General features: G+C 40.1%; 1 protein-coding gene across 2 annotated transcripts; it reads left to right on the top strand.

Annotated features, from left to right (window-relative positions):
* On the top strand, positions 1–26,399 carry HSPH1 (heat shock protein family H (Hsp110) member 1). 2 transcript variants are annotated; one of them, XM_047755909.1, is made up of 18 exons: positions 1–448; positions 2,806–2,863; positions 5,870–6,010; positions 6,736–6,858; positions 9,126–9,225; positions 11,029–11,162; positions 11,567–11,811; positions 12,688–12,916; positions 14,531–14,637; positions 14,873–15,006; positions 16,952–17,160; positions 18,800–18,931; positions 21,384–21,521; positions 22,143–22,268; positions 23,714–23,821; positions 23,925–24,044; positions 24,258–24,419; positions 25,512–26,399. In XM_047755909.1, exons 1-18 carry the CDS (start codon positions 342–344, stop codon positions 25,716–25,718), a joined length of 2,580 nt encoding a protein of 859 aa, XP_047611865.1. In that variant the 5' UTR covers positions 1–341; the 3' UTR covers positions 25,719–26,399. The 2 variants fall into 2 exon arrangements, with proteins under 2 accessions (XP_047611865.1, XP_047611866.1); XM_047755910.1 differs by lacking the exon at positions 18,800–18,931 and having other exon boundaries at positions 66–448.
* Positions 26,400–27,432: the final 1,033 nt, after the last annotated feature.

Genomic DNA, 27,432 nt, shown 5'->3' with positions numbered 1-27,432 from the left:
GTTCCGATCAGTGCGATACATAAGGCTGAGGCGCTGGGACCTCCCCTTCTGAGTCGGTAGTTCAGCGGCGCGGCGGTGAGCGAACGGCTGCGGATCTAGGCGAGCAGCCCGAGCTGCGGAGCGACCCGCGGAGACCCAGCGCCGCTTTCTCCCTTGATTACTCCTCTGCGAGTCGCCACTGTCACCGGGAAGCCGGAGGGGCCAGGCCGGCCGACTGTCCGTGTGTCCGTCTGCGTGACAGGAGCGGACCCCGTGGAGCCGCGCGTGGTCTGGGCAGGAAGCGGCATCCGGAGGACGCACACCCAGATCTACCCGAGGCGGAGGCGGACCGAGAGCCGGCCATGTCAGTGGTGGGGCTGGACGTAGGCTCTCAGAGCTGCTACATCGCAGTGGCCCGGGCCGGGGGCATCGAGACCATCGCCAACGAGTTCAGCGACCGGTGCACCCCGTAAGTGGTAACCTCTGTTGGCTCTGGGGGGAGGTTCTGGGGCGAGGGGAGCACGCCGGCGGGGTCTGGGAATCCCAGGAACCCCAAGCCTGCGGCTGGCTGCGGAGCGCGGGGGCGACGGGAGGGCGATGTGGGGAGCGGTGCCCCACTCCGTGGGGTCGGGGTGCCCGCGGCCCAGGTGGGCGGCATGCTCACCCACGAGCAGGGGAGGGGGCTTGCCGCCACGAACCCGAGAGGGGGTGTCTTCGGAATTCGTGGGGCCAAGAGAAGCCTCCCAGGGTCGTCACTTTGGGCGGGCTTCCTCCTGGGGGCCGAGGTGCGGCCAAGCCCGGGGCTTCTCTCCCTTTTTTTGGCCAGAAGGTTCAGCCCGCTCCTTCCGCGGCCGCCCCCGTTTCCCCACCCGGCTTCTCTGAGCTGGCTGAGCCGCCCCCAGCTGGTTCCCCTCCTTCCCCGCAGATCTTTGCGCACCGCAGAGCTCGGGCTGCTGGGCTTTTTCTTCCGCATTGTGAATCTCGAAATGAACTCTGGAAGCTTCCAGAGCCCGTCTGCTGCTGCTTGTGCAGTGAGCAGGCGGATTGTTGTTAGCGACCACAGAATCACTCCTTTGATAGATGACTCGACCTCTTACTCACTCTTGGAGCATTTGTGAAAGACGTAAACGGCCTTTTTTGCTCATTTTATGAAAGCCATTAAGAGGAAGCCTGATATGTGCTCTAATTTCTTTATTAATTTTGCACAGTCTAAATAAGATTAAAATTGCATACTTTGTGTTAGAACTCCTCTAGAGGATGGATGCTGTCAGTGAATTAAATGGTATTCTACAGCAGCGTGGGGTGGGCAAAGGGTAACATTTTAAAAGCAACTTTTTTTGGGGGGGAAGTCTTAATTTCTGAATATGATGTATGCAAACATGGCTACATGTATGTTAATAAAATTAACTGATTATTTCTCAGGGAAAATGGTGTAGGTATTTATTTATTCTTAAGTGCGTTAAACCCAAGGTAAAAAATCGTGGAATGAAACATTAAGCCCAAAGGTGAAATTATTGGGTTTATATCGCCATTTGAGTGTAGATGAATTTATGAAAGTGACTGGGAAATCAGGAAATAACCAACTAAATACAGCATCAGTAGCACTGGGAAGACTGGTACTCCCTGAGCATCACAGGCATCAACCTCTATAAATTTAGTCTTTTCTTTAGTTGTGCAAAGGGCTTTCATGCCTAGGTGCAGTTTACGTCTTTGTTATTTTTGATCCAATGAAAGACTGGAAAGAAATTTTGTATGTAGCTATAGTGACCATTGTGAAACTAACAGGAACAGGTATGACTCTGAAAAATATAAGCTGAGGATAGTGTTGGCATTTCCTTTAAAATTTTGTTTAATTAACTGATGTTTGACTCAACTGCATTGGCTACTGTTAATTTCTGTTTAGTGTAGTTAATTTGATTCTCCTCTTGGAAAAATGAGTAAATTCATTCTGGGACTGCATATTTACTCTGAGCTCAGAGTGATAATCTGTTTTTCAGAGGGTATTTTAAAGGTCTAGCCTTTGCTCCAACAGTTCTTTGGCTTCTAGGATGCTATTTAGCACCTGCTCAGATAATCTAGGTCTAAGATGTCTCTATTATACCAAATTAAAATTTGATTCAGCTTGGTATTTAATGCCTTCAGTGTATTCTCATTTTGCTCATAAAGCATTATTCCTACCTGCCATCTAATGCATCCTTCTCACAAGACTCTAGTGCTCGTCTCTGCTCTGCTGTCATTCTTTTTCCATTGCTCAGAAGGTTGTCTTACAAGTCACTCCATCTCTTCAAAGCTGACTTAAAATGTAACTGATTATTCAGTCCTTTTGCTCAACAATTACAGGCCTGCTTTTTTCATTTTTTTAATCCTGGAGAGTCAGGTGGTGTATCAGGACAGCAATAAGTATGATGGTGGCCTGTAGATATGTATGGAATTGCTAACTGCAAGTAATTACACCATATTTTGTTAATCATGTGTCTAGAGCCAGTGTTAATAGTACTCTGACTTTTCAAAGGGTTTTCAGAGTTAATGTCCACTTCCTACTCAATTGGGGCTGGGAAGGTTACACTGTACCTGTGGTATTGGAAAGTGCCCTCTGAGCCATGGAAAGCCTGGGGTGGGGTGGGGTGCTGAGCATGCACCAGCCACCTACATCGGATTCTCTTAGAGTAGCCCACCAAAGCTTTAGACTCCGAAATTGTGTTGGTTTTGTGCCCCCTTCCCCAAGAGTGGGTTTAAGATATGTTAGAATTTTCCTCTTGTCAGTTAAAAATGTGCATGTTTCTGTTCTATGACATTTGTGAAACACGGTTTTTAAATTTCTTCTAGATCAGTCATATCGTTTGGATCAAAAAACAGAACAATTGGAGTTGCAGCCAAAAATCAGGTATGTTCCTCTAAGAGAATTCTGATCACTTTTTAAGGGAGAGGTTTTAAAAGTAAAATCTCAGAGACATAAAAGAATATGAAATACCTAAGCCTTACCTATTTTCGAGCTTTAGAGTTATAATGCAAGTATTCCTTATGAGCCCTTAGATGAGCCTTTATTTCTTCCTACTCTTCCTTTTGTTTACTGAATAAGACCTACTTTTTAACTTTCTAATCTTCAACCTTAATTTTTAGTAACTTTGCTACCTTCTAATTTACCTAATTTGAAAAAATTATAAGTGAGACACTCAGGAGTTCTTTCATGTGAAGTTTCTCGTTGATACTCTCATTTAAGAGTTAAAGATTCCTTTTATAGAAGTTATTTCTTTAAAAGTATTTTCAGATTACCTAATAATTAAGATAGTACAAGGGATTTTTTTGTTTTTGTTTTTGTCTAGGCCTGTGCTGCCTTACATGGTAGTCATGGGCATCATGTGTCTCTGGAGCACTTGAAATGTACCTAGTCTGAATTGAAATGTGAAGTATAAAATACTTGTGATTTGTGTGTGTGTGTGTGTATCTTTTGTCTTTTTAGGGCCACACCTTCTGCATATGGAAGTTTCCATGCTAGAGGTCGAATCGGAGCTGTAGCTACTGGCCTGCACTGCAGCCACAGCAACACCAGGCCTGAGTCTTGTCTGTGACCTACACCACAGCTCACAGCAGTGCCGGGTCCTCAACCCAATAAGCGAGGCCAGGCATTGAACCTTCGTCTTCATAGATGCCAGTGAGATTAGTTTCTGCTGAGCCACATCGGGAACTCCAAAATACATGTGATTATGATTACTTAAAATGAAATAATAAACTCTCTCATCAGTTTTTTACATTGAGTATATGGTGGAATGATAGTATTTTAGATAGACTGGGCTAAATAAATTATTGAAATTTTACTTAGTAATGGGACTTGAAAATTTACTTATGTGGTTCCCATTTAGAGCTCACATTATAACTTGAACTTTGGGGGTTGGGGAGAAAAAAATAAACAGAAGTATGAAAACCCCTTTTGAGAGGCTTTTAAGAAATTGAAAGTAATCCTATTATAATATGTAACCATATCAAAGTAATATACATTGTACACCTTAGGCTTATACAGTATTATGTGTCAGATTTCAATTTTTTAAAAAAAGGTTGGAAAATTTCTAAGTACAGAAAATAGTATTGCTAAAAAAGAAACAACTGTAAACCCTGGAATATATTATGGTGGGTTGGAAGAGATGCAAGACAAAAGAAAAAAACAAAGGAAAGGAAATGGGTAAGCCCACTCAAATAACCTACTCAAAGGGGAGCGATGCTTCAGTGAAAGTGCAGGAACAGCCTCCCTAAACAGGCCAGCAAGGAGGCGGATGACCCTGACCTGGGCTCGTGCTGCGTCTTTGTGCTTACATCTAGCCTGTAGACTCCCAGGCATGCTTCGTCTCAGTTTTAGAATCACAAGGGGTTTTATTACATAAACATTATTTGAAATATTCCATACTCCATATTATTTGAAAACGAGTGTTGCCAAGTCATATTTTGCACTTTATAAGAAGTACATCGGGGAGTTCCCGTCGTGGCACAGTGGTTAACGAATCTGACTAGGAACCATGAGGTTGCGGGTTCGGTCCCTGCCCTTGCTCAGTGGGTTAACGATCCGGCGTTGCCGTGAGCTGTGGTGTAGGTTGCAGGCGCCGCTCGGATCCCGCGTTGGTGTGGCTCTGGCGTAGGCCGGTGGCTACAGCTCCGATTCGACCCCTGGCCTGGGAACCTCCGTATGCTGAGGGAGCGGCCCAAGAAATAGCAACAACAACAACAACAAAAAAGACAAAAAAAAAAAAGAGAAGTACATCGGAAAAAAAGTAAATAGTAAATTGTTTTGGTGTTCGCAAACTAACAGCTTTAGAAATCTCAGTTTTTTCAGCTAGTTTTTAATTTATTTTTATTTATTTTGCCATGCTGGCAACTTGCAGAAGATCCTGGACCAGGAGTTGAACCTGGGCCACAGCAGTGACAATGCCTGAGCCATCAGGGAACTTGATTTGTTTTTGTTTTTGTTTTTTTTTGGGGGGGGTTTTTTTGCCTTTTTGCCTTTTCTAGGGCCGCTCCCACGGCACATGGAGGTTCCCAGGCTAGGGGTCCAACCGGAGCCACAGCCGCTGGCCTACGCCACAGCCACAGCAACGCGGGATCCGAGCCGCATCTGCGACCCACACCACAGCTCACGGCAATGCCGGATCCTCCACCCACTGAGCAAGGCCAGGGATTGAACCTGCAACCCCATGGTTCCTAGTCAGATTCGTCAACCACTGCGCCATGACGGCAACTCCTTGATTTGTCTTTAATGGAAGGTTCCCACTTGCTGACATCTTTTGAGTGGAATATGCTTTGAAGTGGGACTTGTAAATCCAGAGTCTAATCCTCAGAAATATGTATGTGCTGGTGTTAAAGATCTGGCTTTGTCACTGCTATAGCAAGGGTTCCATCCTGGGCCCCAGAATGTGCCTTTTTTGAGGGCATGGTCAAAAAAACATACACGAACATGCAGTTGAAAGTGTTATTTCATAGAAACTTTTTGAATTATCTTTGCCTTTTCTGCTTTTTGGTATAGATAATTAGCATTCCGTGCTATTGATAGGAAAAGTAGCAATCCATTAGCTATAAAACTTCCAAGTATAGTGTAAGAAAAGTAATGAAATAAAGTGATACGAACAGTTCTTGGGGTTTATTCAGAGCTGTAGCTTTCCACTGTCTTCGAGTTTATCTTGCAGATTTTGAAGTCTGTCTCTCTCTCACTGCCTCCCTCCTGACATTTCGATAGGAAAAGGAGAAAGAATAAAGTCCATTCATTGATGGAGAAGTTTTGGGCTCTGGGGAAAGTTACTTAATATCCCTGTGATTTGAGTTGGACGAGTGACTTTCTTTTTAATTGCTCTAAGTACTGATAGGTGTTGAGATAAGAAAAACTTTAAATCTCAATTTTCTTTTGCAGCAAATCACTCATGCAAACAATACAGTGTCTAATTTCAAGAGGTTTCATGGCCGCGCATTCAATGACCCCTTCATTCAAAAGGAGAAGGAAAACTTAAGTTATGATCTAGTGTCAATGAAAAATGGTGGAGTTGGAATAAAGGTAATATAATTGAGCAGTCTTAAATTCCTTACTAGGAAATTGTTTAATTCATCTACAGAGCAAAGTGCTTAATTCTTAACATTTAACTGAGTTTTCTTAATTGGACAAGGTGGTCCTTTAAATTTTTTTTGTATTAGCTTCTCTTAAACCGTAGGCTTACGTTTAAATCATCCTTAGGAATTATTCAAATGGTATATACTGTATAACTTAATTTGTGTTTCTTATAACTTCTTGGCAATTGTAAAATTTGCGTGGTGTTTAAATAAAGGAAGCTAAATTATGTTGTCATATCAAACAACAGTCTGTTCCAGTACAGCTTGTTTGGAGAGCTGTAGTGTAATACAACCAGAAATCTTTTTTTAAACTACAGAGACATTTCTGTCCTGTGATCTACACAAAATAATATTTATCCCAGTGATTCATCTTTCAGTTAGAGTGGAAATTTACTACCTTCTATAATGTTTGGACTAGTACTTAGAATAGGGGAAAAATCTGTCCCAACTTTTTTCCTCCTCTTCATCTCAGGGGAAAGATATCTTTCTTCCCTTTTTGCTTTGCTTTGCTTTCCTATCCCATTTTGTCTTCCTTTTGCCTTTCCTTTCCTCCTTTTCTAAATAGTTGTGACAAAAGATTTTCTGGAAGAGAATATGTACTTTTTGGAAGTAAATTTGAGCGTGTAGCTTTAACAACGGAAGTATTTAAAGCATTTTCTTTCCTCGATGTAGGTCATGTACATGGATGAAGAGCATCTATTTAGTGTGGAGCAGATAACAGCCATGCTGCTGACTAAGTTAAAGGAAACTGCTGAAAACAACCTCAAGAAACCAGTAACAGACTGTGTTATCTCAGTAAGTAGAATGCAGCAAGGCACTGTGTTATATTTTAATTTTCTTTCTTTCTTCACCTTACTTTTTAGTATTGAGTGTGTTCTACTAGAGATCAGAATTCCCCTGGACAGTAATAACACAGTATTCAGCATCGTGGCAGAGTAGGTTTGAAAGTTATTTTCTGCCGGAAGTTGCAAAGGTTTTTGAGTGGCAGTTCATGTCAAAAAATCTTTCTTCTTGAAAATATAGACTGGTTGAATTAGAGGCTATTCTGAAGTTAATGTATTGTTAGTTTGTGTACTGACACAGTAGCTTTTAAGAGTTCTAGCCTCACATGAGAACTGGTGAATTAGTTCTTGGTGAGCATTAGTTTTAAAAATGTCATGGCTCAGAGGAAACAAACCTGGCTAGTAACATGAGGATGCAGGTTCGATCCCTGGCTTGCTCAGTGGGTTAAGGATCTGGTCTCTGATCCTGAGTTGCTCTGGCTGTGGTGTAGGCCGGTGGCTACAGCTCCAACTGAACCCCCAGCCTGGGAACCTCCACATGCTACAGGTACAGCCTTAGAAAAGGCCAAAAAAAAAAAAAAATTGTAACCTAGCAGTAGTGACAAGACCTAGATTTTTGTAAGCTCACTACTTTCACTGGACAGTTGATATAATGGACAAAGCCATCTTTTATTTGGACCCAAAAAGCTAGTTGTATATTCTGCTCCCCCAAATGTCCAAGGGCACCTCTTCCTTTTTTTTTTTTTTTTGGTTTTTTTAGGGCTGCAGCGGAGGTATATGGAAATTCCCAGGCTAGGGGTTGAATCAGAGCTGTAAATGCCAGCCACAGCAACTCGAGATTCAAGCTGCATCTGTGACCTACACCACAGCAGTGGCAATGCCAAATCCTTAACCCACTGAGCAAGGCCAGGGATTGAACCCATGTCTTCATGGATGCTAGTTGGGTTCATTTACTGCCAAGCCACAATGAGAACTCCCAGGGCCACTTCATCTGCAGTGAGTGTGCTCTGCACCAGGATTCTGTAATAAACTCACCTGCAGCAAGGTCTTTGCATCTGACCTGTCAGAACAGAGGCAGAAAAGCCAGAATTTCTCTCTGTAGAACAGTGGGTCTTCTACTCAAGGACTATCTGTCTGTTGCTTGGAGAAATGCTGTTAATCTCTGGTGTAAAATAAAAGAACTAAGTTTTAAGTCAGTGGTCCTTTTTTCCTCTTCCTCCCTCCTTCTTAAGTAACCTAATACGGAAAACAGAAGAAAGGGTTCTGATTTGAAAGATGAACAGAGACCCATCTTTTGCTCTTGTCTCTTTCTCAAGTATTTATAGATACTTGGGGAGAAATGTGAAAGCCACTGTACCACGTTTTCTCTTAGGTACTTTGCAGTTAAGTGGTTATATGAGTGTATTGTTAGATGCTATTCTGGAAAAGCATGCTAGTTAAAATGCTGTCCTATAATGCAATCAGAAAAATTCATCTAGCTGGAAGTTGACACCATTAAGAAACTTTATCCTCCTTTTGCTTTTTCTCAGAAAAATCAACAGGCTTTGCCAAAAATATTTTGTATTCTGAACAGGTCTACTATTAGAAGGTGTCCCATCTATTAATACTTGAACTCAGCAAATAGTAAGCTAATGGGCAGCAGCATATGCTACAATTAGCTCTATTGTCTCTCTCTTTTTTTTTTTTTTTGCTTTTTTAGGGCCGCATCTACGGCATATGGAGGTTCCCAGGCTAGAGATTGAATTGGAGCTGCAGCCGCTGGCCTACACCACAGCCACAGCAATGCCAGATTCTTAATCCACTGAGCGAGGCCGGGGATTGAACCCACAACCTCATGGTTATGAGTCAGATTTATTTCCGCTGTGCCACCACGAGAACGCCACCTCTATTTAAGTTCCTGTATTCTTTATAGTTAATTACATTTAATATTCAGTGTTGTCTTTGCAGAATAATTTCCAGATGTCCAAAATTTAAGACTAGTTTGGAAATGGTATTTCACCCACTTAAATTTAAACCTTTCTATTAGGTTTAAGTAACATAATATCTTATGACTACTCCTGATCAATTTTTTATTTCAGGTTAATAATAAATTTAATACTGTAACTTTAGGGCAGTCTTTTCAAGAGTAGTCACTGTTTCTGAAAGTTCTTTTTCTCTTTCTCATTTGGCTATGCACCTGTTAGCTGGACTATTGTGAATTTATTACAAGCGGGTTGTCAGGAATGTTTATGCCTTTTTGTGTTCTAGGTAAGTTAAAATTCTTTCTCTTCTTGTTTGCAGGTCCCTTCTTTCTTCACAGATGCTGAGAGGCGATCTGTTTTAGATGCTGCACAAATTGTTGGCTTAAACTGCTTAAGGCTTATGAATGACATGACAGCTGGTAAGGAAAAATTTGTTTTTATGTAAAAGATAATACTATCAAAACTAAAGACATCCAGGTGCTGTTATCAAATGCTTTCACATAGGTGTGCAAACATAGCCTATTAAAAAACATATGTCAGGTTTGTAAGCAAAAATTCTAGCCTTTCAGGTGCTTGTTTTAATGAGAAATTGGGGGTTCTGTTGTTCAGTAACCACAACCAACTAGTAACCATGAGGATGAGGGTTAAGGATACGGTGTTGCCATGAGCTGTGGTATAGGTCATAGATGCACCTCAGATCCTGAGTTGCTGTGGCATAGGCTGGCAGCTGCAGCTCCAATTCAGCTCTTAGCCTGGGAACTTGCATGTGCCGAGAGTGTGGCCCTAAAATAAAAAAAAAAGTAAAGTAAAATGAAAATTTGGCAATTTTGTCCAATTTATGAATCTTTTTTCTTTAGGAAATTCTTGAATAAGTATTTTTTGATCCTTTAAATTAGGTGTATTGGGATTAAGTTTTTTATTTCCTTACACTGTTACAGTTAAGAAACAGATTTTTCCAAAATATTATGATTCTTGGAGTTCCTGCCGTGGCGCAGTGGTTAATGAATCCGACTAGGAACCATGAGGTTGCGGGTTCGATCCCTGCCCTTGCTCAGTGGGTCAAGGCTCTGGTGTTGCCGTGAGCTGTGGTGTAGGTCACAGACGCGGCTCGGATCCTGCGTTGCTGTGGCTCTGGTGTAGGCTGGAAGCTACAGCTCCGATTCGACCCCTAGCCCGGGAACCTCCATATGCCGCAGGAGCAGCCCAAGAAATGGCAAAAAGACAAAAAAAAAAAAATTATGATTCTGGCTTTTACAACTACCTTGACTATTGATGTAGGCTTTTTTTTTTTTTTCTTTCTTTTCTTTTAAATCTCCTCCTAGAGCTGGTATCAGTTTATTGGGATTACAGATAGACTCAAAGTCAGTCTCGTGTACTCAGGCACAGCAAATAAGACATGGTTTAGTGTATTTTTAATAGATGTTTTAAGAATTCTTGGAGTTCCTATCATGGCTCAGCGGAAACAAATCTGACTAGGAACCATCAGGTTGCAGGTTCTATCCCTGGCCTTGCTCAGTGGGTTAAGGATCCGACTTCGCTGTGAACTGTGGTGTAGGTTGCAGACGCAGCTTGGATCCCATGTTGCTGTGGCTGTGGTGTGGGCCAGGCAGCTGCAGCTCCTATCTGACCCCTAGCCTGGGAACCTCCATATGCCATGGATGTGGCCCTAAAAAGCAAAAAAAAAAAAAAAGATGCTTAAAGTATTAATAATGATAAAGGTGTATTTTTAAGTACACATATTTAGAAATACAGTGGTTTCAAAATCAGAAAAACCTGACAGACTGTTTAAGGTAGATCGGTTATATGCTCATTGGTTGGAACTGTAGTTGCTGTAGTTGTGTATTAAATTCTTAATTTTTTTGGATAAGCAATCTCCTGGCAGGTTGTGGTTAAAATGTAAGTATTGTGTAATGCATTTTGATATTGTTTGTGGTTATATGTGGTTCACATGCCATTGTTTTTGTACCACATATGTCTGCTCTGTCATATCTCTCCATGTATTTAAAAGTGATAGCACGTTTATTATTCTAAAACCAAAAAAGGATAAAGTAACTGATGCCAAGAAAATTGTATTAAGTCGGATTAAAAAAAGGAATGTGTTCATATTTAATTGATCGAAGTCCAGTCATATTTCCTGCTTGTGTAATTATATCAGTAACAATGAAATTCCTAAGAAAACGTGTAGTGTACCAAAGAATTGAAACATACTATTTCTTTTTTAGTTGCTTTGAATTATGGAATTTATAAGCAGGATCTCCCAGGCCTGGATGAGAAACCTCGAATAGTGGTTTTTGTTGATATGGGACATTCAGCTTTTCAAGTGTCTGCCTGTGCCTTTAACAAGGGAAAATTGAAGGTAAAGTAATAAATTGGAACTGAGTGACCCATATGTCAAAGGTGTTATAATTGCCATTACTTTAAGCTGTTGGGCTTCTAGGTAATGAGTTGTTCCTAAGGTTGATCTCCATAAAGACCACATCATGGTTTTAGCGTACTCTTTAAGTGTTCTTACTTAGGAAAGAACAGCTTTTTAAAAGTCTCTTCTGTGTGATCATTAAAAGTCAGAAATACCTTAGAGATTTAGCATTTCATTTGGATTTTGTAGTTACATACCTCTGAACTGACTTGAGTCTCATGTTACAGTTGAAATAGAAATTTTGAGTCTATTATTAGTCTTTAGTTCAAGTAGCAATATTTAAGATTTTAGTTACAAATAATGAATGAAAATAACCAGATTATTTGTTGTTTCAACTAAATTAGGTACTGGGAACAGCTTTTGATCCTTTCTTAGGAGGAAAGAACTTTGATGCAAAATTAGTGGAACATTTTTGTGCAGAATTTAAAACTAAGTATAAGCTGGATGCAAAATCCAAAATTCGGGCACTCCTTCGTCTGTATCAGGAATGTGAAAAATTGAAAAAGCTAATGAGCTCTAACAGCACGGACCTACCACTGAATATTGAGTGCTTTATGAATGACAAAGATGTTTCGGGAAAGATGAACAGGTGTGTCTTGCATTCTGACAGATTAAATAGAAGTAACTTCTTGCTCAAACTGTAGTCTGGGTATAGTTGTAGCTGTGGTGTTTTGAGTCTTGGCCCACATTTCAAGATTGTGTACTAACTCCATTAGAACCAGGGTTACTTCTGCAAAGAGGTTTTTAGGAAGATTTGTGCTAAGCACCCTTATGATGAAGTCTTTCTGGTATTCACCTTTTAGTATTTCTGGGCCAGTAGTTGAATAACTGCTTCAGAAAACAGTTCACAGAAATATTTTGAAGTGAATGGAAATATTCAAAGTAATGAAAACGGGGTCACATAAAACATTAAGGAATAAGATGAAAATCTTAATATAAAAGTGATTTCTTCCAGTAAGTCTAGTCAAATTGATTTTTCTCCCTGTTCCTTTTCTTCATCTGTTTTGTATATTTTTTGAAAAAAAGTTATGAATTATATATAGATGGTGAACTTGGCCCATGTGTTATTCAGGGTGTCTGGGCAAAGAAAAAGTGTGTTGATAAAACTTGTTCATAAAAATAGGACAGTGGAGTTCCCGTTGTGGCACAGCGGAAATGAAATCTGATAGGAACCGTGAGGTTGCAGGTTCAGTCTCTGGCCTCGCTCAGTGGGTTGAAGGATCTGGCGTTGCCATGAGCTGTGTGTGGTATAGGTCGCACATGTCACCCGGATCTGGCGTTGCTGTGCCAGTGGCGTAGGCCAGCAGCTGTATCTCCGACTAGACCCCTAGCCTGGGAACCTTCATATGCTGTGGGTGTGGCCCTAAAAAGCAAAAAATAGTAATAAAGTAAAAATAGGACAAGATATTGTCCTCACCGTAACTTTTTTCTAAAGATTTATAAAGTTTTTCTCTTAATTGCCAAGGGCACAGTTTGAAGAACTCTGTGCTGACCTGCTGCAAAAGATAGAAGTTCCCCTTTATTCACTGATGGAACAAACTCAGCTCAAAATAGAAGATGTGAGTGCTGTTGAGATAGTTGGAGGCACTACACGAATTCCAGCTGTGAAAGAAAAAATTGCCAAGTTCTTTGGAAAAGATATTAGCACGACCCTCAATGCAGATGAAGCGGTGGCTAGAGGGTGTGCACTGCAGGTACGGACTGCCCTCCAAGGCCGCCTCTCTCCCTGCTCTTTCCTTAGACCTCTTTTGCTTGCTGTCATCATGGTGGGGGGTGGTCATATGTAGGCAGAGTGCTGTGTCCAGCTAGATGCCATAAGGGAGTTCCTTTTTAAATAGATCAATAAGGCTGTGGGGACCCAGGGATCTTCATCTGAAAGATTTAGGAAATTTAAGATGAAAAGGACTATAGAGCTAATGTTTCTCAAACTGGTGATGAGGAATAGGCAAGATTCTGGGGAAACCATAGAAAACAGCTGTAAAGCATTTACTAGCTTGGGGAGTTTCCGTCATGGCTCAGTGGTTAATGAATCTGACTAGGAACCATGAGGTTGCAGGTTTGATCCCTGGCCTTGCTCAGTGGGTTAAGGATCCTGCGTTGCCATGAGCTGTGGTATAGGTCACAGACACAGCTCAGATCCCAAATTGCTGTGGCTCTGGCGTAGGCTGGCGGCTACAGCTCTGATTAGACCCCTAGCCTGGGAGCTTCCATGTGCCGCAGAAGCGGCCCTAGAAATGGCAAAATGACAAAAAAAAAAAAAAGAAAGAGAGCACTTACTAGCTTGTGGTAGTGGCACCTGTTTCAGAGCACAGGGGAGGGAATTAGAATTGCAGTCAGTGTCATAAACTGATTTGTGGGAAAGTTTGCATGGTTAAGAGTATTAGCTAACAGGTAGTTTTATGAAATAGCTGCTCTTCCTCCAAATTGATTTTAACTTTCTAATCACCTAAGGCATCTCAGAGGCATGAAGTTTGGCAAAGCAAAAGCACACAATCTAAAAGTTACTAATGAGAAAATTAGTTTATATTTAGGATACTACAGTCAAATCTGAGTAGTTTTTTTAATATACACTCTTTAAAATATTCTTTTCCATTGTAGTTTATTATAGGATACCGAATATAGTTATCTGTGCTATACTGGAGGAGCTTGTTTATCCCTTAAATCTGAATAGTTTTCACTAAAGTTTTAAATTAATTTGTTTAAAATTTGATCTAGTTAGGACAGTTTTGGGTTTTTTTTTTTTTTTTGAGATAAAGCGAGAGATTCTTTAAACAAAGATATTAATAGACAAACTGACTATTCTGTCTAAATAAAAATGGACGAGTCTAAATCCACCTGTTGGTCTGTTGGGTGGTAGCTGCCCCAAGTTTGAATTTACCATTGCTTGCTTCATTCATAAGATTACTTGAAAACAGGAACATTCTATGTTTTACCTTTTTTCACTTTGTCAGACATTTGACAGGCAAAGTGGACAGAGCTGGTTGAGTGTATATACACATTCAAAAGTGACTTAGCTTGTGAGTGAAAATGCTATTAGCGGGACATTTCTGGGGACACCAGTGATATTTCCTAAGCCTCAGTGAAACTTTTTACTAAATACTAGTTGCTTTCCTAAGAGTCACTGTATTATCTTTATGCATAGCGACTGCCCTTGTGTTCAGACAATAAATCATTTATGCTTAAGACACATGCATTGTACGCAATTTTTAATTTAATTTACCTATCCTATTTGAACGTTTACATTAAAAGCTGAGTGAAGTTTCTCACGTGCTGATGATCATCCTTTTTTTTTTTTTTTTTTTTTTAAGTGTGCAAGTCTTTCTCCAGCATTTAAAGTTAGAGAATTTTCTGTCACTGATGCAGTTCCTTTTCCAATATCTTTGGTGTGGAACCATGATTCAGAAGATGCTGAAGGGTATGTAGGAGAAAATAACTTACAGATACTGTATGTTAATAGAAAGCAACATTAACAAATGGCTTGTGTGGTAGAGTGATTAGCTGGGAACTTTCAATAGTCAAACTCACCAAAACATTGCTATCATTTTGGGGTCATAAATGGGGAGCTGGGGTTGGTACACATCTTAGAACATGTCCGTCTGCTTGTGTAGCCTAGCGAGCCTGAACACTGAGTGCTTTTTCTCTCCTCTCAGCGTCCATGAAGTGTTTAGCAGGAACCACGCTGCTCCTTTCTCCAAAGTTCTCACCTTCTTGAGAAGTGGGCCTTTTGAGCTAGAAGCTTTCTATTCTGACCCTCAGGGAGTTCCATATCCAGAAGCAAAAATAGGTAAGCAATTAATTAATTGTATTTGTTACTGTTGAGAAGACTTAATGCACAAACTTAAACATTTTTCCTATCCTCAGCAGTGTTGAATGGAACATGGTGGCGATGGGGAGCTCTTTGTTTTAGTGATGAATAAACTGGCCTATAGCGATGGAATGACTTGCTTATGCTGCTGTTACTTCCAAGTGTGTATATTTAGGAACACTTGAGTATTTCTCCTTTTCTGATACAGCGTATACCTAAAAGATTACCACCTACTTTTAATATTAACCTTTCCCTTGGGTGAAATATTACTTGCAGAATGATACTTCCAATTTAAAACCTGGCTTGAAAACCATTGAAACTACTTCTCAAATGTGCCTTTTTATTTTAATTTTTTTGGTACTTTTTTTTTTTTTGAGAGACTTGACGCTACCCATGTATCTTTACCCATGGTAACTCTGGAAATCCGTGGGAGAGCCCAAGTCTCTTTCCCAGGATAAAATTTGCCAGTATTGCTAGATCTTTTCAGGATTACCTTTGCCCCACACCATTTTAATGATGAAATTGTTTGAAGGAGTCTAACCTGGCCTGTCGCGTTTTCTTACTACTTAAAACTAAAAATGTTCTGACACGGGAGGGTTTTATTTTTTAAAACGGTTTTTATGAATTTATTGATAATTTAAGAAATTATTGAATATAGACTAAAAATTAGACAGTCTGGATGCTATTTCCCACTGTGCAGAGGATACCTGAGCTCTTTAGCATGACCTCAAATTTTTCAAAACCAGCAGAACTGAAAAACTTGCACATGGTAAAAGAGCCATCTTATGTGTTTCCTGTGAGTCTTCTTGGATGCCTTATAGTAAATGACATTTTTTTTTTTTTTTTTTGTCTTCCTGCCTTTTTTCTAGGGCTGCTCCCGCGGCATATGGAGATCCCCAGGCTAGGGGTCGAATCAGAGCTGTAGCCGCTGGCCTACGCCAGAGCCACAGCAACAAGGGATCCGAGCTGCGTCTGCAACCTACACCACAGTTCACGGCAGCGCCAAATCCTTAACCCACTGAGCAAGGCCAGGGATCGAACCCACCACCTCATGGTTCCTAGTCGGATTTGTTAACCACTGTGCCATGACAGGAACTCCAGTAAATGACATTTCTTTAAATGGATCTTATGGCAGTTATTTCCTGAACCTAGTGATTAATCTTTCATGAACCTAGTAGATAAATGTAATTTTCTGTATGTTTGTGTAGACTGCACTTTAAATACAAGGCTGTTAAATCCCATATAGTAGTCCATATATAATAGGTTCAAAAAATTATTTTTTTTTTCTTTTTTAGGGCCACATCCATGGCATATGGAGGTTCCCAGGCTAGGGGTCGAATCGGAGCTACAGCTGCTGGTCTATACCACAGCCATAGCAACAGCCAGATCTGAGCCACATCTGCGACCTACACCAGAGCTCATGGCAATGCTGGATCCTTAACCCACTGAGTGGGGTCAGGGATCAAACCCGCAACCTCATGATTCCTAGTCGGATCATTGGCACTGCACCATGACAGGAAGTCCAAAGAAATAATTTTTTTTAGTGGTCTCTGTAATAGCAATACTATAAGTGGAAGTGACAACTGATACTTAGTACTTAGTTTCATTGTTTGTGTGTGTGTGTGTGTGTGTGTGTCTGTCTGTCTTTTTAGGGCTGTACTTGTGGCATATGGAGGTTCCCAGGCTAGGGGTCAAATCAGAGCTGTAGTGTCTGGCCTATTCCACAGCCACGGCAACTCGGGATCTGAGCTACATCTGTGACCAATACCACGGCTCATGGCAACGCTGGATCCCTGACCCACTGAGTGAGGCCAGGGATCAAACCCTCTTCCTCATGGATACTAATTGGATTTATTTCTGCTAAGCCACCACAGGAACTCCCTAGAGTCAATTCTGAAATGCTGTGAATTTCTTTGCGTTGTAGGCCGATTCATTGTTCAGAATGTTTCAGCGCAGAAAGATGGAGAAAAATCTAGAGTGAAAGTCAAAGTGCGAGTTAACACCCATGGCATTTTCACCATCTCTACGGCATCTATGGTGGAGAAAATCCCAGCAGAGGAGAATGAAGTGTCTTCCGCTGAAGCAGACATGGACTGTCAGCATCAGAGGCCACCAGAAAACTCAGACACCGAGGTAAGTTTTGTGGTAAGCCTTTGAGTTTGAATATATAGTTGACTTAATTCTAAGCCCTAAGAGATGAGTAGGGAAGGGTTAAAATATATTTTTCTTAATTTCGATTAAAAATTTGCATAATGATAATAGCAATTGCTCGATGATGGTAATACACAGCCTGGAGTTTGGTCAGTTGTGATCAATTGTGTAGTTTTATTTGAACTAGCATGTGACAATTTAGAGTTGGTAAAGTTTTTTTGTTTTTAAGACATAGGCCACATTTTGAGAAGTCAAATGGTAACTGATGATTACGGAAAAGAAGACCAAAACAAAAACTATTTGGTGAAATACATACCAAATGCTAAAGGTGTCTTATTTTTTTCAGTTGTATGGCAAAGTTTGCTTTGGTATTTCAGGGCTTATTTTGCTTTTATTTATACCATTTGCTGTGTTGTGGGAGGAGGGAAGAAAAATGCCCAGAGTATGGAGAGTTGTTATTGTTCCTGGTGGTAATTTAGATTTCTGTCAGCATGAATGCTAGTTTTACATGGTCAGCAGAGAATTTTAAGAAACTTAAAATAGATGAGCTATTATAGTTCACTTCGGGATAAAATCAGAAATAGCTTAAATGAAGAAGTTGGCAGCATAGTCATTTAGTTCAGGTGTAAGAAAGTGTGATATCCCTGTGGTTAGAGAACGGTTATCACTCTTCTCATTCCTAGAACATTTAAGGAACATTAGCATCTGATCCTTAGTTCTGTTCTCATCAAGAAAAACTTCAGTGTAATGAATTAAATGACCAGTGCCACATACGTTCTCATTTGGCTACAGACACCATTGTTCTAATGCCGGTTGTATCCAGTCTTTTAGTACCTTTTGGAATATACTTACACCAGGAGTGCCTTACTTCTGAATACTTCAGTGTCTGCCTCAGGATCTTGAAGCTCTGGAAAAAAAAACAAAACATGAGACTTCAGGGTGGGCAGAAAGTAGTTATATTCAAATATTTCGGGCTTCTCCCAATGGTGGGAAAAGATCATAACAAGCACTGATTTACTGGGAATTGAGGTGTCTTAACGTGTAGTATGTATCTTCTTTATCCTGGGCTCTTTTGAGTGTAAATAGCTGGATCATGAAAAGAAAGTGGGGCCAGAGAGTGTCTTGCGTCTCTAAACTGAAACAATGAATCCCCAGAGAACTGATCATTGGCTGTTTTATGCACCTGTTCAGTTCATTGACACGGAGGTATGTTGAGATACATGTGATGGCTGCTGGTGAAATTAGGTTTGGGAAGTTTGTTTCTGGGAGAGAGGCCTGGAGTAAACCTACTTCCTGTACTTCTGAGAATTAATATCTGTGTAAGCCTACATGAGAATTTCTTAAAGGAGCGCTCTTGGTTGTCACCACATCAGTCAAAATGCCTACTGCTTGTGTTATTTACCTATACTAACTGTTACCATTCAAAGAATTTCTTACAGGTTTACAGTATCTAAGAAGTTTTCAAATACTTTGTGTTCATTTTGCTTTTACCCAGTATCTTCTCCCCCCACCTATTAAGATTTCAGAAATGGAGTGTACTGTCTTTGGTGCCCTGTAACCTTTTAAATTTATACAAGTACACCTGCTTTCTACATCCTTTGTGCCTGGGCTTTCATTTCAGAAAAATATCCAGCAAGACAACAGTGAAGCTGGAACACAGCCCCAGGTACAAACTGATGGTCATCAAACCTCACAGTCTCCCCCTTCACCTGAACTTACCTCAGAAGAAAACAAAACCCCAGATGCTGACAAAGTGAGTGACTCTTCTAGTTCATTCCATTAGACAATGTTGCAACATGTGATCATTAATAATATCTTTCAATCTGCAGTTTCAAGAGCAAGCACCAAGTTATCTTACTCTATGTAGGATTTTTTCTCTTGTTAATTTTCTGTTTTTCAAGTAAAACCAGTTAGAGGTACTCGAGCTCAACTAAGAGAATTGAATATCCTGCTAATTTTTAGACCCGAAAGCTTCTCTTGATTAACTGCCACTCCAAGCAACACGAGGCGAATGCTTAGCTTTTGTTGTCTTTAGTGCTAGAGGTATACGCAGATACAGCGTCCAAAATAGATACATCCCCGTGCTTTGTGGTTGGTTTTCACTTGAATTCATCTGATGATAAATACATGGGCTATAGGAGTCTAGTAAACTTTTTCTCCTCTCAAACTGCCTGTCAAATTTTTAAAAATAAGTATAAACAGGTAATAACTAGATTGCACTTCGAAGTAATTGTTCTTTTTTCCTGATTCCACAGTATGTATTGGAAGCTAAATTAAATAGTTGTGTTATGTCCTTTGAAAGATGACAACTTTTAGTCAAAGCTTTACAATTCATGGTCAGATGGACATTGGGATGTTTCCATTGTTATTCCAGATCTGTGCTTTGCAGAATTTCATTCTTTGTGCAGATTGCATGTAAATTATTAACCTTTCATTAGCAGTTTCAGTTTTTTTCTCATTCTGAGGGTAGAATTCCTTACCCTTGGATGAATTACAGAATTGTCCATTGGAGTCCAAATTCACTTTACGCTTGGGTCAGAGTTTCCAGTTTTTAGTCTCCCTCACCCTGATTCATCCTGTGGGGGTCCTGATTCTGATTTCTGAAGGCCTCTTTTTGCTTGTGTTGAAGAGTTACATGCTGATGGCGTAGTAGCATTGCTTTCTTTGTGTTTCAGCATCACGCCCCTTCACTCAGTGTTGAGCATTGACTGACTCAAGCAATGGTCTCAGTACCTGCCTAGAACATGATGTTGGGTAGTATCTCACCTTCTTAGTTGAAAGTGGGCACTAGCTTCAGACCCTTTGGGACATGATCACAGACCCCCTTGGGGGCTCCTTGTCCATGCCGTGTGGAATGCCATTTTGTGATACATTGGTTTGGTCACTGGCTGGTTTGCTTGTGTGCTGCTGGAACGTCTTGTCCCGACTTAGCCTCCATGCATGTGACCATCATCCATTTGTTTCCCAAATAGCTGTTGTGCTCCTCTGGTTTCCTAGGTGTAGGTGTCATTTTTCTTTCTTAGGTTTCATGCCCCAAGAGCAAGCTCACTTAGTATATTGGAGGGTTCTCATGCTCCCAGAGGGAAGAAGACATGGGCAGTGCAGGCTGACTGACAGATCATTGCTAGTGATGCATCTGGCAGCCCTTCATAGACGTGTGATGTCTAAAGAACGCTGAAACAGAAGATTGGGAAACATGTCTTCTCGTCCTGTCTCCATCTTTGTAGTTTTAGGAAAGCCATTGAACCTCTTTCAAGTTCCACTTTCTTTATAAGTTGTCTAGAACTTCAGCATCTTTCATAACTCTCCCAAATTACCCGGTGTCAGTGCTTGTGCCTCATGGCATTGTCTGTTCCTGTTTGACCATCTTAGCCAATCAGGGAACATGTTAAATACCCGTTGGTTATCTTAAACTGTTGTATAGCTGAGCTTCCTAAATTGTGTTGTCATTTGTGCTTATAGGAACCTGCAGAAATGAAAATACTGTGAAAGGCTTGGAAAATTAAGCCATAGGAGATACTTACTTCTTTAGCCCTGTATTTACGTTTTTAAGACATTTAAAAAAAATCTTTTTATCCTGCAGAGTTGCTTATGAGAAATGATATGATTCAAAGGCGAGGAGTAGGAATAAGTCACTATATATATATATATATAAATACAGACATATATGTGTGTATATAATTTCCAGATTCAGGACAAGTTAAAAGGCACTTAGTGTAGTGGTAAGTGTAATTAAAGTAAGTTTAATACTGGGATATAACGACTCATATACTTCAATAATAGAGTTGATCCTAACATGTTTAGCAGTTGATCAAAGTCTATTTGGGGTTATTACTAGATCATTAAGTATAATTTAAAGGTGTAGCAATTTAATAATATATATTTTTGACTCTTTGGAGTCACAAAAGGGATTAGATAGTAAAGACCTATGAAGAAAAGCTTGCAGGCGAGATCAAATTGAAGTTTAGTGTGAAATGAAAAAGATCCTGGTGAATGCTCAGAGGGAATTGTGGCATGTTTTAAGTGTAACTGCAGCCCTGATTTAAAATGGGCGGGTGGGAATTAGATGATCTTATACATTTGTCCAACTTTATGATTTTAGGGGTTTTGCTTTTGCCTGAGTAATCAGTAAGATAGGGAGATTTTTCTTATTTAAGGATTATTTAAGAATCTCTCCTTTTGTTTTTTAAACCCTTCTTCCAAAGGCTAATGAAAAGAAAGTTGACCAGCCTCCAGAAGCTAAAAAACCCAAAATAAAGGTGGTGAATGTTGAGCTACCTATTGAAGCCAACTTGGTCTGGCAGTTAGGGAAAGATCTTCTTAACATGTATATTGAAACAGAAGTAAGTACTTCATTTAAATGTTTTTATTTTGGAATGTGTTCAGTTGTCTGGCCCGGTTACTCAAATTTCTAATAGATAAATTTCTGTAATTCTTCTATCTCAAGTTTTCTACAGTTTTTAGGGATAGGATGAAGCCAAAACTAATGGCTTTTCTGTTTTAATTTTTTTTCGGCCATGCCTGCAGCATTCAGAAATTCCTGGGCCAGGGATCAAACCCACGCCACGGCAGTGACATTTATTTATCCTTGATTTTAAAATATAGTGGCAAAATTTTATGACAGCTACATACTGGTCAGTATTAATCCCAAAAGGAGACCGCCATAGAAGTACATAAAAGAAAACAAATGAAATTGTATAAAACCAGTAAATTGGGCTTTTTTTTCCCCTTTGTATTAAATATGAAATGTGAAAGCTATGTTTTAAAAAAAAGATGTTAAGAAAACCCTCATTCTTTGTATTTAGAAAATGAAGGAATTGTTGGAAGAATTTTTCGAGGTATAAATTAGAACTGTTAAAACTATTTTATTTTATTGTTGATTTTGTTAACTCCAGAATCTAAATAGTCAAAATTTAGTTACACTGAGCAGAAGACCAGACCTAACCTTTGCTTTTCCCTGACAGGGCAAGATGATAATGCAGGATAAATTGGAAAAGGAAAGAAACGATGCTAAGAATGCAGTTGAGGAATATGTGTATGAGTTCAGGGACAAGCTGTGTGGACCATACGAAAAATTTATATGTGAGCAGGTATGTTTAGAGCTCTGTTTTTATTCAGATAATCTATACTTTGAAGTGTTGAATATCAAATTTGACATTTAAACCTCTACTACATTATGTAACTTGAGCTTTTTGAAAACAGAATAGAACTTGAAATAGGAATTGTATAAACAGTGTCATGGAGAGAGGCTCAGTAGTAAAGAGGAGTTTTATTCTAGTTGATCCCAATGACTTTAGTTTTTATCATCAAAGAAAGAACCTGTCAGCACATTTATTCATAGTCTCTGACATCAGTTACTGGGGCCTGTAAAGCTAAGTGGGAGCAAATCCTTTCTTTCAAAGACCTCAGCCTTTTTTTATAACTCTGGTCCCTTGGCTGCTCTCTGTCATTGCTTTACCCCCTAAGACTTGTTCATCCAGTCATTCCAAAGCAGGCACCAGTATTCCCCTTAAGACTTTTCTAAGCTGCCAAAAGCAGTATGACTCTAAGTGAATCCCTGAAGCACACCTGTGAAAGCTGGACCTTGAAGAGATACTGGCTAGACAGAAATCTAGAGTGGTTTGGGGATTAATTCTGAAGTTAAGAGAATTTAGATTGAGGAGTCTCTTTTAATCCTAAGGTCTTTGAGCAGCCTTGTAACATATTTCATTTTCATCTCCACCCTAACATTTCCTCGATTTCTTACAGTTGGGATTCAGAAGTAGAGCTGACCCAAACCAGCTAGACTTCCTAAAGCTAGAGTAGAAATACATACTTTATGTGAGTTGGTTAGGAATAACTTTTTTGTGTGTTAAGTGATGGAATTGTTGACTTGGTTAGTTTCTCTTTTGGTATTAGTTGTGGAAGTGCATAGAAAGTTAGCAATCAAGACCTAATTGGTTTGGAGAATAGGAAGATAATTGATCTTAGGTAATCACATTTCAGTGTGTTAATTGTCCAGAGTTGGATTTCTGAAATAAATACTGTAAGTCAATAAGAGTAGTTTACCAAAAATTCTTGAACATCCCTAAATTAAAGACAGACTGAATTAAAGACTGTCAGTCCCTCATGTGAAGTGTTGTGTGGAGGTAATGGTACTGTGTTTATTGCTCCCTGAGGTTTTTCAGTGAAGAAACTTCAGCTGATCAGGGTCTGAGGGTGACTGTTTTGTTATGACAACTTTTTTTTTTTCTTTTCTAGGGCCCAACCTGCAGCATATGGAGGTTCCCAGGCTAGGGATCTGATCAGAGCTGTAGCCACCAGCCTACGCCAGGGCCACAGCAACACAGGATCTGAGCCGCGTCTGCGACCCACACCACAGCTTCCGGCAACACTGGGTCCTTAACCCACTGAACGAGGCCAGGGATCGAACCCGCAACTTCATGGTTCCTAGACGGATTTGTTAACCACTGCGCCACCAAGGGAACTCCCTGTTATGACAACTCTTAAAGTAACATTGCCACTAATAATACTAATTCTCATGTTTTGTGTGTAGGATCATCAGAATTTTTTGAGATTGCTCACAGAGACTGAGAACTGGCTCTATGAAGAAGGAGAGGACCAGGCCAAACAAGCATATGTTGACAAGTTGGAAGAATTAATGGTAAGCCCTTCTCTCCCCCTCGAGAAAACAGTACTTATGTTTTAGACTATAGACTTTTAAAATATAATGATGACAAATACTAATTTATTACATTCGGTTTTAGAAAATTGGCACTCCAATTAAAATCCGGTTTCAGGAAGCTGAAGAACGGCCAAAAGTGTTTGAAGAACTGGGACAGAGGCTGCAGCACTATGCCAAGATAGCAGCTGACTTTAGAAATAATGTAAGTCTTTGTACGCAGGGTGGAACTTACCCTAGATTTTATAAGCTCCTAGTTCAGTTGAGAAACCTTCACTGTGAACAGATGTTCTTAAATGAGAAGTTGGGCTCTGGTGTGTGGGACCCGAGGTAGACTGGCACTTCATGAAAAGTTGGGTTAAAGTAGATGTTACTGTTAATACTTCCGTCTTCAGAGGCACCGTGTTCTTCCATTTAGGATGAGAAATACAACCATATTGATGAGTCTGAAATGAAGAAGGTTGAGAAGTCTGTTAATGAAGCAATGGAGTGGATGAATAATGTCATGAACGCTCAGGCTAAAAAGAGTCTTGATCAGGATCCTGTGGTACGTGCTCAGGAAATCAGAGCAAAAATAAAGGTGAGTGTTACTGTCCAGTGTTACTCAGAAATTCCAGTTGCAATCATTTGAGCCTTAAACAATAGCCATTTTTCCTTAAATCTTTTACCTTATTCTGAAAGCAGATTTCTTAGTTCATTATTGATGCTAGAAAATGTAAATTTTTAAAGTTTCTATTATATTTCTATTTCGTTTAGTTCAACAAATAATTTGTTGAGCCCCTGTCATGTGCCAGCCATTGTTCTAGAGGTTAAACTTTAGTTTGCAAGGTCCCCACCCTGTGGAAGTCACCTGCCAGTGCATGAAAGACTTGACAGTGAACAAGTATGGAAGGGTATCAGACTGTGTTAAGTGCTGAGGGTACAAATAGAGAGTCAAGGGGATTAGGAAATTTAGGGTGATGGAGAGGGACCCAAACTGGCATTTTATCAGGGAAGACCTTGCTGAATGCATGAAACTAGGAGGAAGTTGGGAAGAAACTGCTTTTTATCTGGAAGAATATTCAAACACACGAGCCTGTGAAGTCAATGCACTTAAAAGCTTGAATACCAGGAGTTCCCGTCGTGGCGCAGTGGTTAATGAATCCGACTAGGAACCATGAGGTTGCGGGTTCGGTCCCTGCCCTTGCTCAGTGGGTTAACGATCCGGCGTTGCCATGAGCTGTGGTGTAGGTTGCAGACACGGCTCGGATCCCACGTTGCTGTGGCTCTGGCGTAGGCCGGTGGCTACAGCTCCGATTCGACCCCTAGCCTGGGAACCTCCATATGCCGCGGAAGCGGCCCAAGAAATAGCAAAAAGACAAAAAAAAAAAGCTTGAATTCCAGCTCTTTGTTCCCTGGTTTTTCTGATCCTGAGGTTGTTACCTAACCTCTCCTCCACAGGTGGGGGTGAAGATTCCTATCTTTGATACTTGCTGTGAGGATTAATGGGGCAATGATATGTGAAAGCTTACCAAGTTTTGATCATGCTTCAAGCTGTAGTTTCTGGCAGCTGTAATGAGCAGAGGGCCTTCTTAGAGATATTTATAATTGGAGTTGGTAGAAAAATACTGGTTCAGGGATGTGGGAAGTCATGTAGAGCTAGTCTGATTGTTCACTTTGTTTTCTTTCTTAGGAGTTGAATAACACTTGTGAACCCGTCGTAACACAACCCAAACCAAAAATCGAGTCACCCAAAGTGGAGAGAACTCCAAATGGCCCGAGTACTGATAAAAAGGAAGAGGACTTGGAAGGCAAAAACAATTTCAACGCTGAACCTCCTCACCAGAATGGAGAATGTTACCCTAATGAGAAGAATTCCATTAATATGGACTTGGACTAGATGACATTAAACTGGTTTAGTCCTTCAATTAATAAAATATTTTTGCCATAGTATGTGATTCTACATAACATACTGAGACTATTTATATTTTCTTTTTTAAGGATGTCTAGAAATTTTGTGTATTATATGGAAAAAGAAAAAGCTTAAGTCTGTAGTCGTTATGATCCTAAAAGGGAAAATTGCCTTGGTAACTTTCAGATTCCTGTGGAATTGTGAATTCATACTAAGCTTCTGTGCAGTATTGCCATTTGCATCACTGAGGATGAAGTTGACTTTTGTCTTTGGAGAAAATAAAACAAACTGTACTGCTTGTTCAAGAGGGCTGTGATTAAGCATTTGTTCCTGCCAAGGTAGTTTTCTTGCATTTTGCTCTCCATTTCAGCATGTGTGTGGGTGTGGATGTTTATAAACAAGACTAAGTCTGATTTCATAAGGGCTTTCTAAAATTAACTCTGTCCAAAAGAATAAGACTTTTCGCTTTGATAATATTAAAAATCCAATGACGCAAAAGCTAGTGAAATGTGTTAGCAGCATGCAGAACAAAACCTTTTAAAATACATCTCTTGTTATACAGTGCGTTGTCATGTGAAGGTGTAAAATGGAAGAAACATTTGTTTGTAACTGATATTGTGAAACCTATGAGCTTTAAAATAAAGTTCATCTTATGGTGTCATTTCTAAACAGTTCTGTCACTAATTTAAAAAATGGGATTGGGGCAGCCTGGTATAAACTATGAAAATCTAATTTTCCTTCTTTGCTGTTTCTTACATATGCTATCACCTTCTAAATGAGATTGACTTTCTCCTGATAGAAAAGTAGTGTATGTTTATTATAATTCTTCTTAAAATATAAGGTTAACTGTAACATCTCCCACCCAGAAAGAAAACATTACTTCTTGTAATTCTTCCAGCCTTTCTCCTAAAGGTGCAGTGTGTGTTAGTTGTGTAGGCCGTTTTTTAGAGCTTGGGAAGTGAGTAAATGTTACTGTAACTTCACTGCTGTCCTGAGTCCGTACACACATAGAAATATTTTACCTAGTCCCAGTATTGGTGGGCTTATGTGTTTCTCAAGTTTTTGCTGTCCTGAAGAATGCTGCAGTAATTCTTGTCTCAGGACAAAGCAGAAGTAGTGTTTGCATTGGGGTGGGGAGAAGGCCTGTGAACTTAGGATGGGGAAGGAGTTCTTACCCCCATGCAAGAGTCACCTCCTGCAGTGAGGATCAGCTCTTCCTCACCAAGTGCAGCTGCCCTTCTGTGAACAGTACCTACTGCTGAGCTACCCCACACCAAGTACTTCACAGTGTGATTCTCAAAAGGTCCCTGAGGTTATATTAAGTAATTTACAAGATCACTCAGGAAGTATCAGACTTGGGAACAAACCTGGGTGCTCAAGATTGTAAAGCCCACACTCCAGGCAGCCATTCTATGCCAACAACATGTCTTCATTTGTGTACTGAATACTTCAACACTTAGTTGGGTTTTGTGAATTGAGTATTTTATTCATTCTCAGTTATAAAGTTGGAACACTGGTTTTTGTAGGAAATGTTCTTACAGGGAGGGATCTTAACCATTTGCCAGGTGGCCAACATTTCCCTATTTTGAATTAAAGCGTTTTCCATCTAGAAGCTTTTTCTTTTCTTTTTCTTTTTGGGGCTACACATGTAAGTTCCCAGGCTAGGGGATGAATTGGAGCTGCAGCTGCCAGCCTACATCAC

Source organism: Phacochoerus africanus, chromosome 13, assembly GCF_016906955.1.
Source record: "Phacochoerus africanus isolate WHEZ1 chromosome 13, ROS_Pafr_v1, whole genome shotgun sequence".
NCBI lineage: Eukaryota > Metazoa > Chordata > Mammalia > Artiodactyla > Suidae > Phacochoerus > Phacochoerus africanus.
Note: the sequence above shows the minus strand (reverse complement) of the source record. Positions and strands in the feature narration are given on the sequence as shown.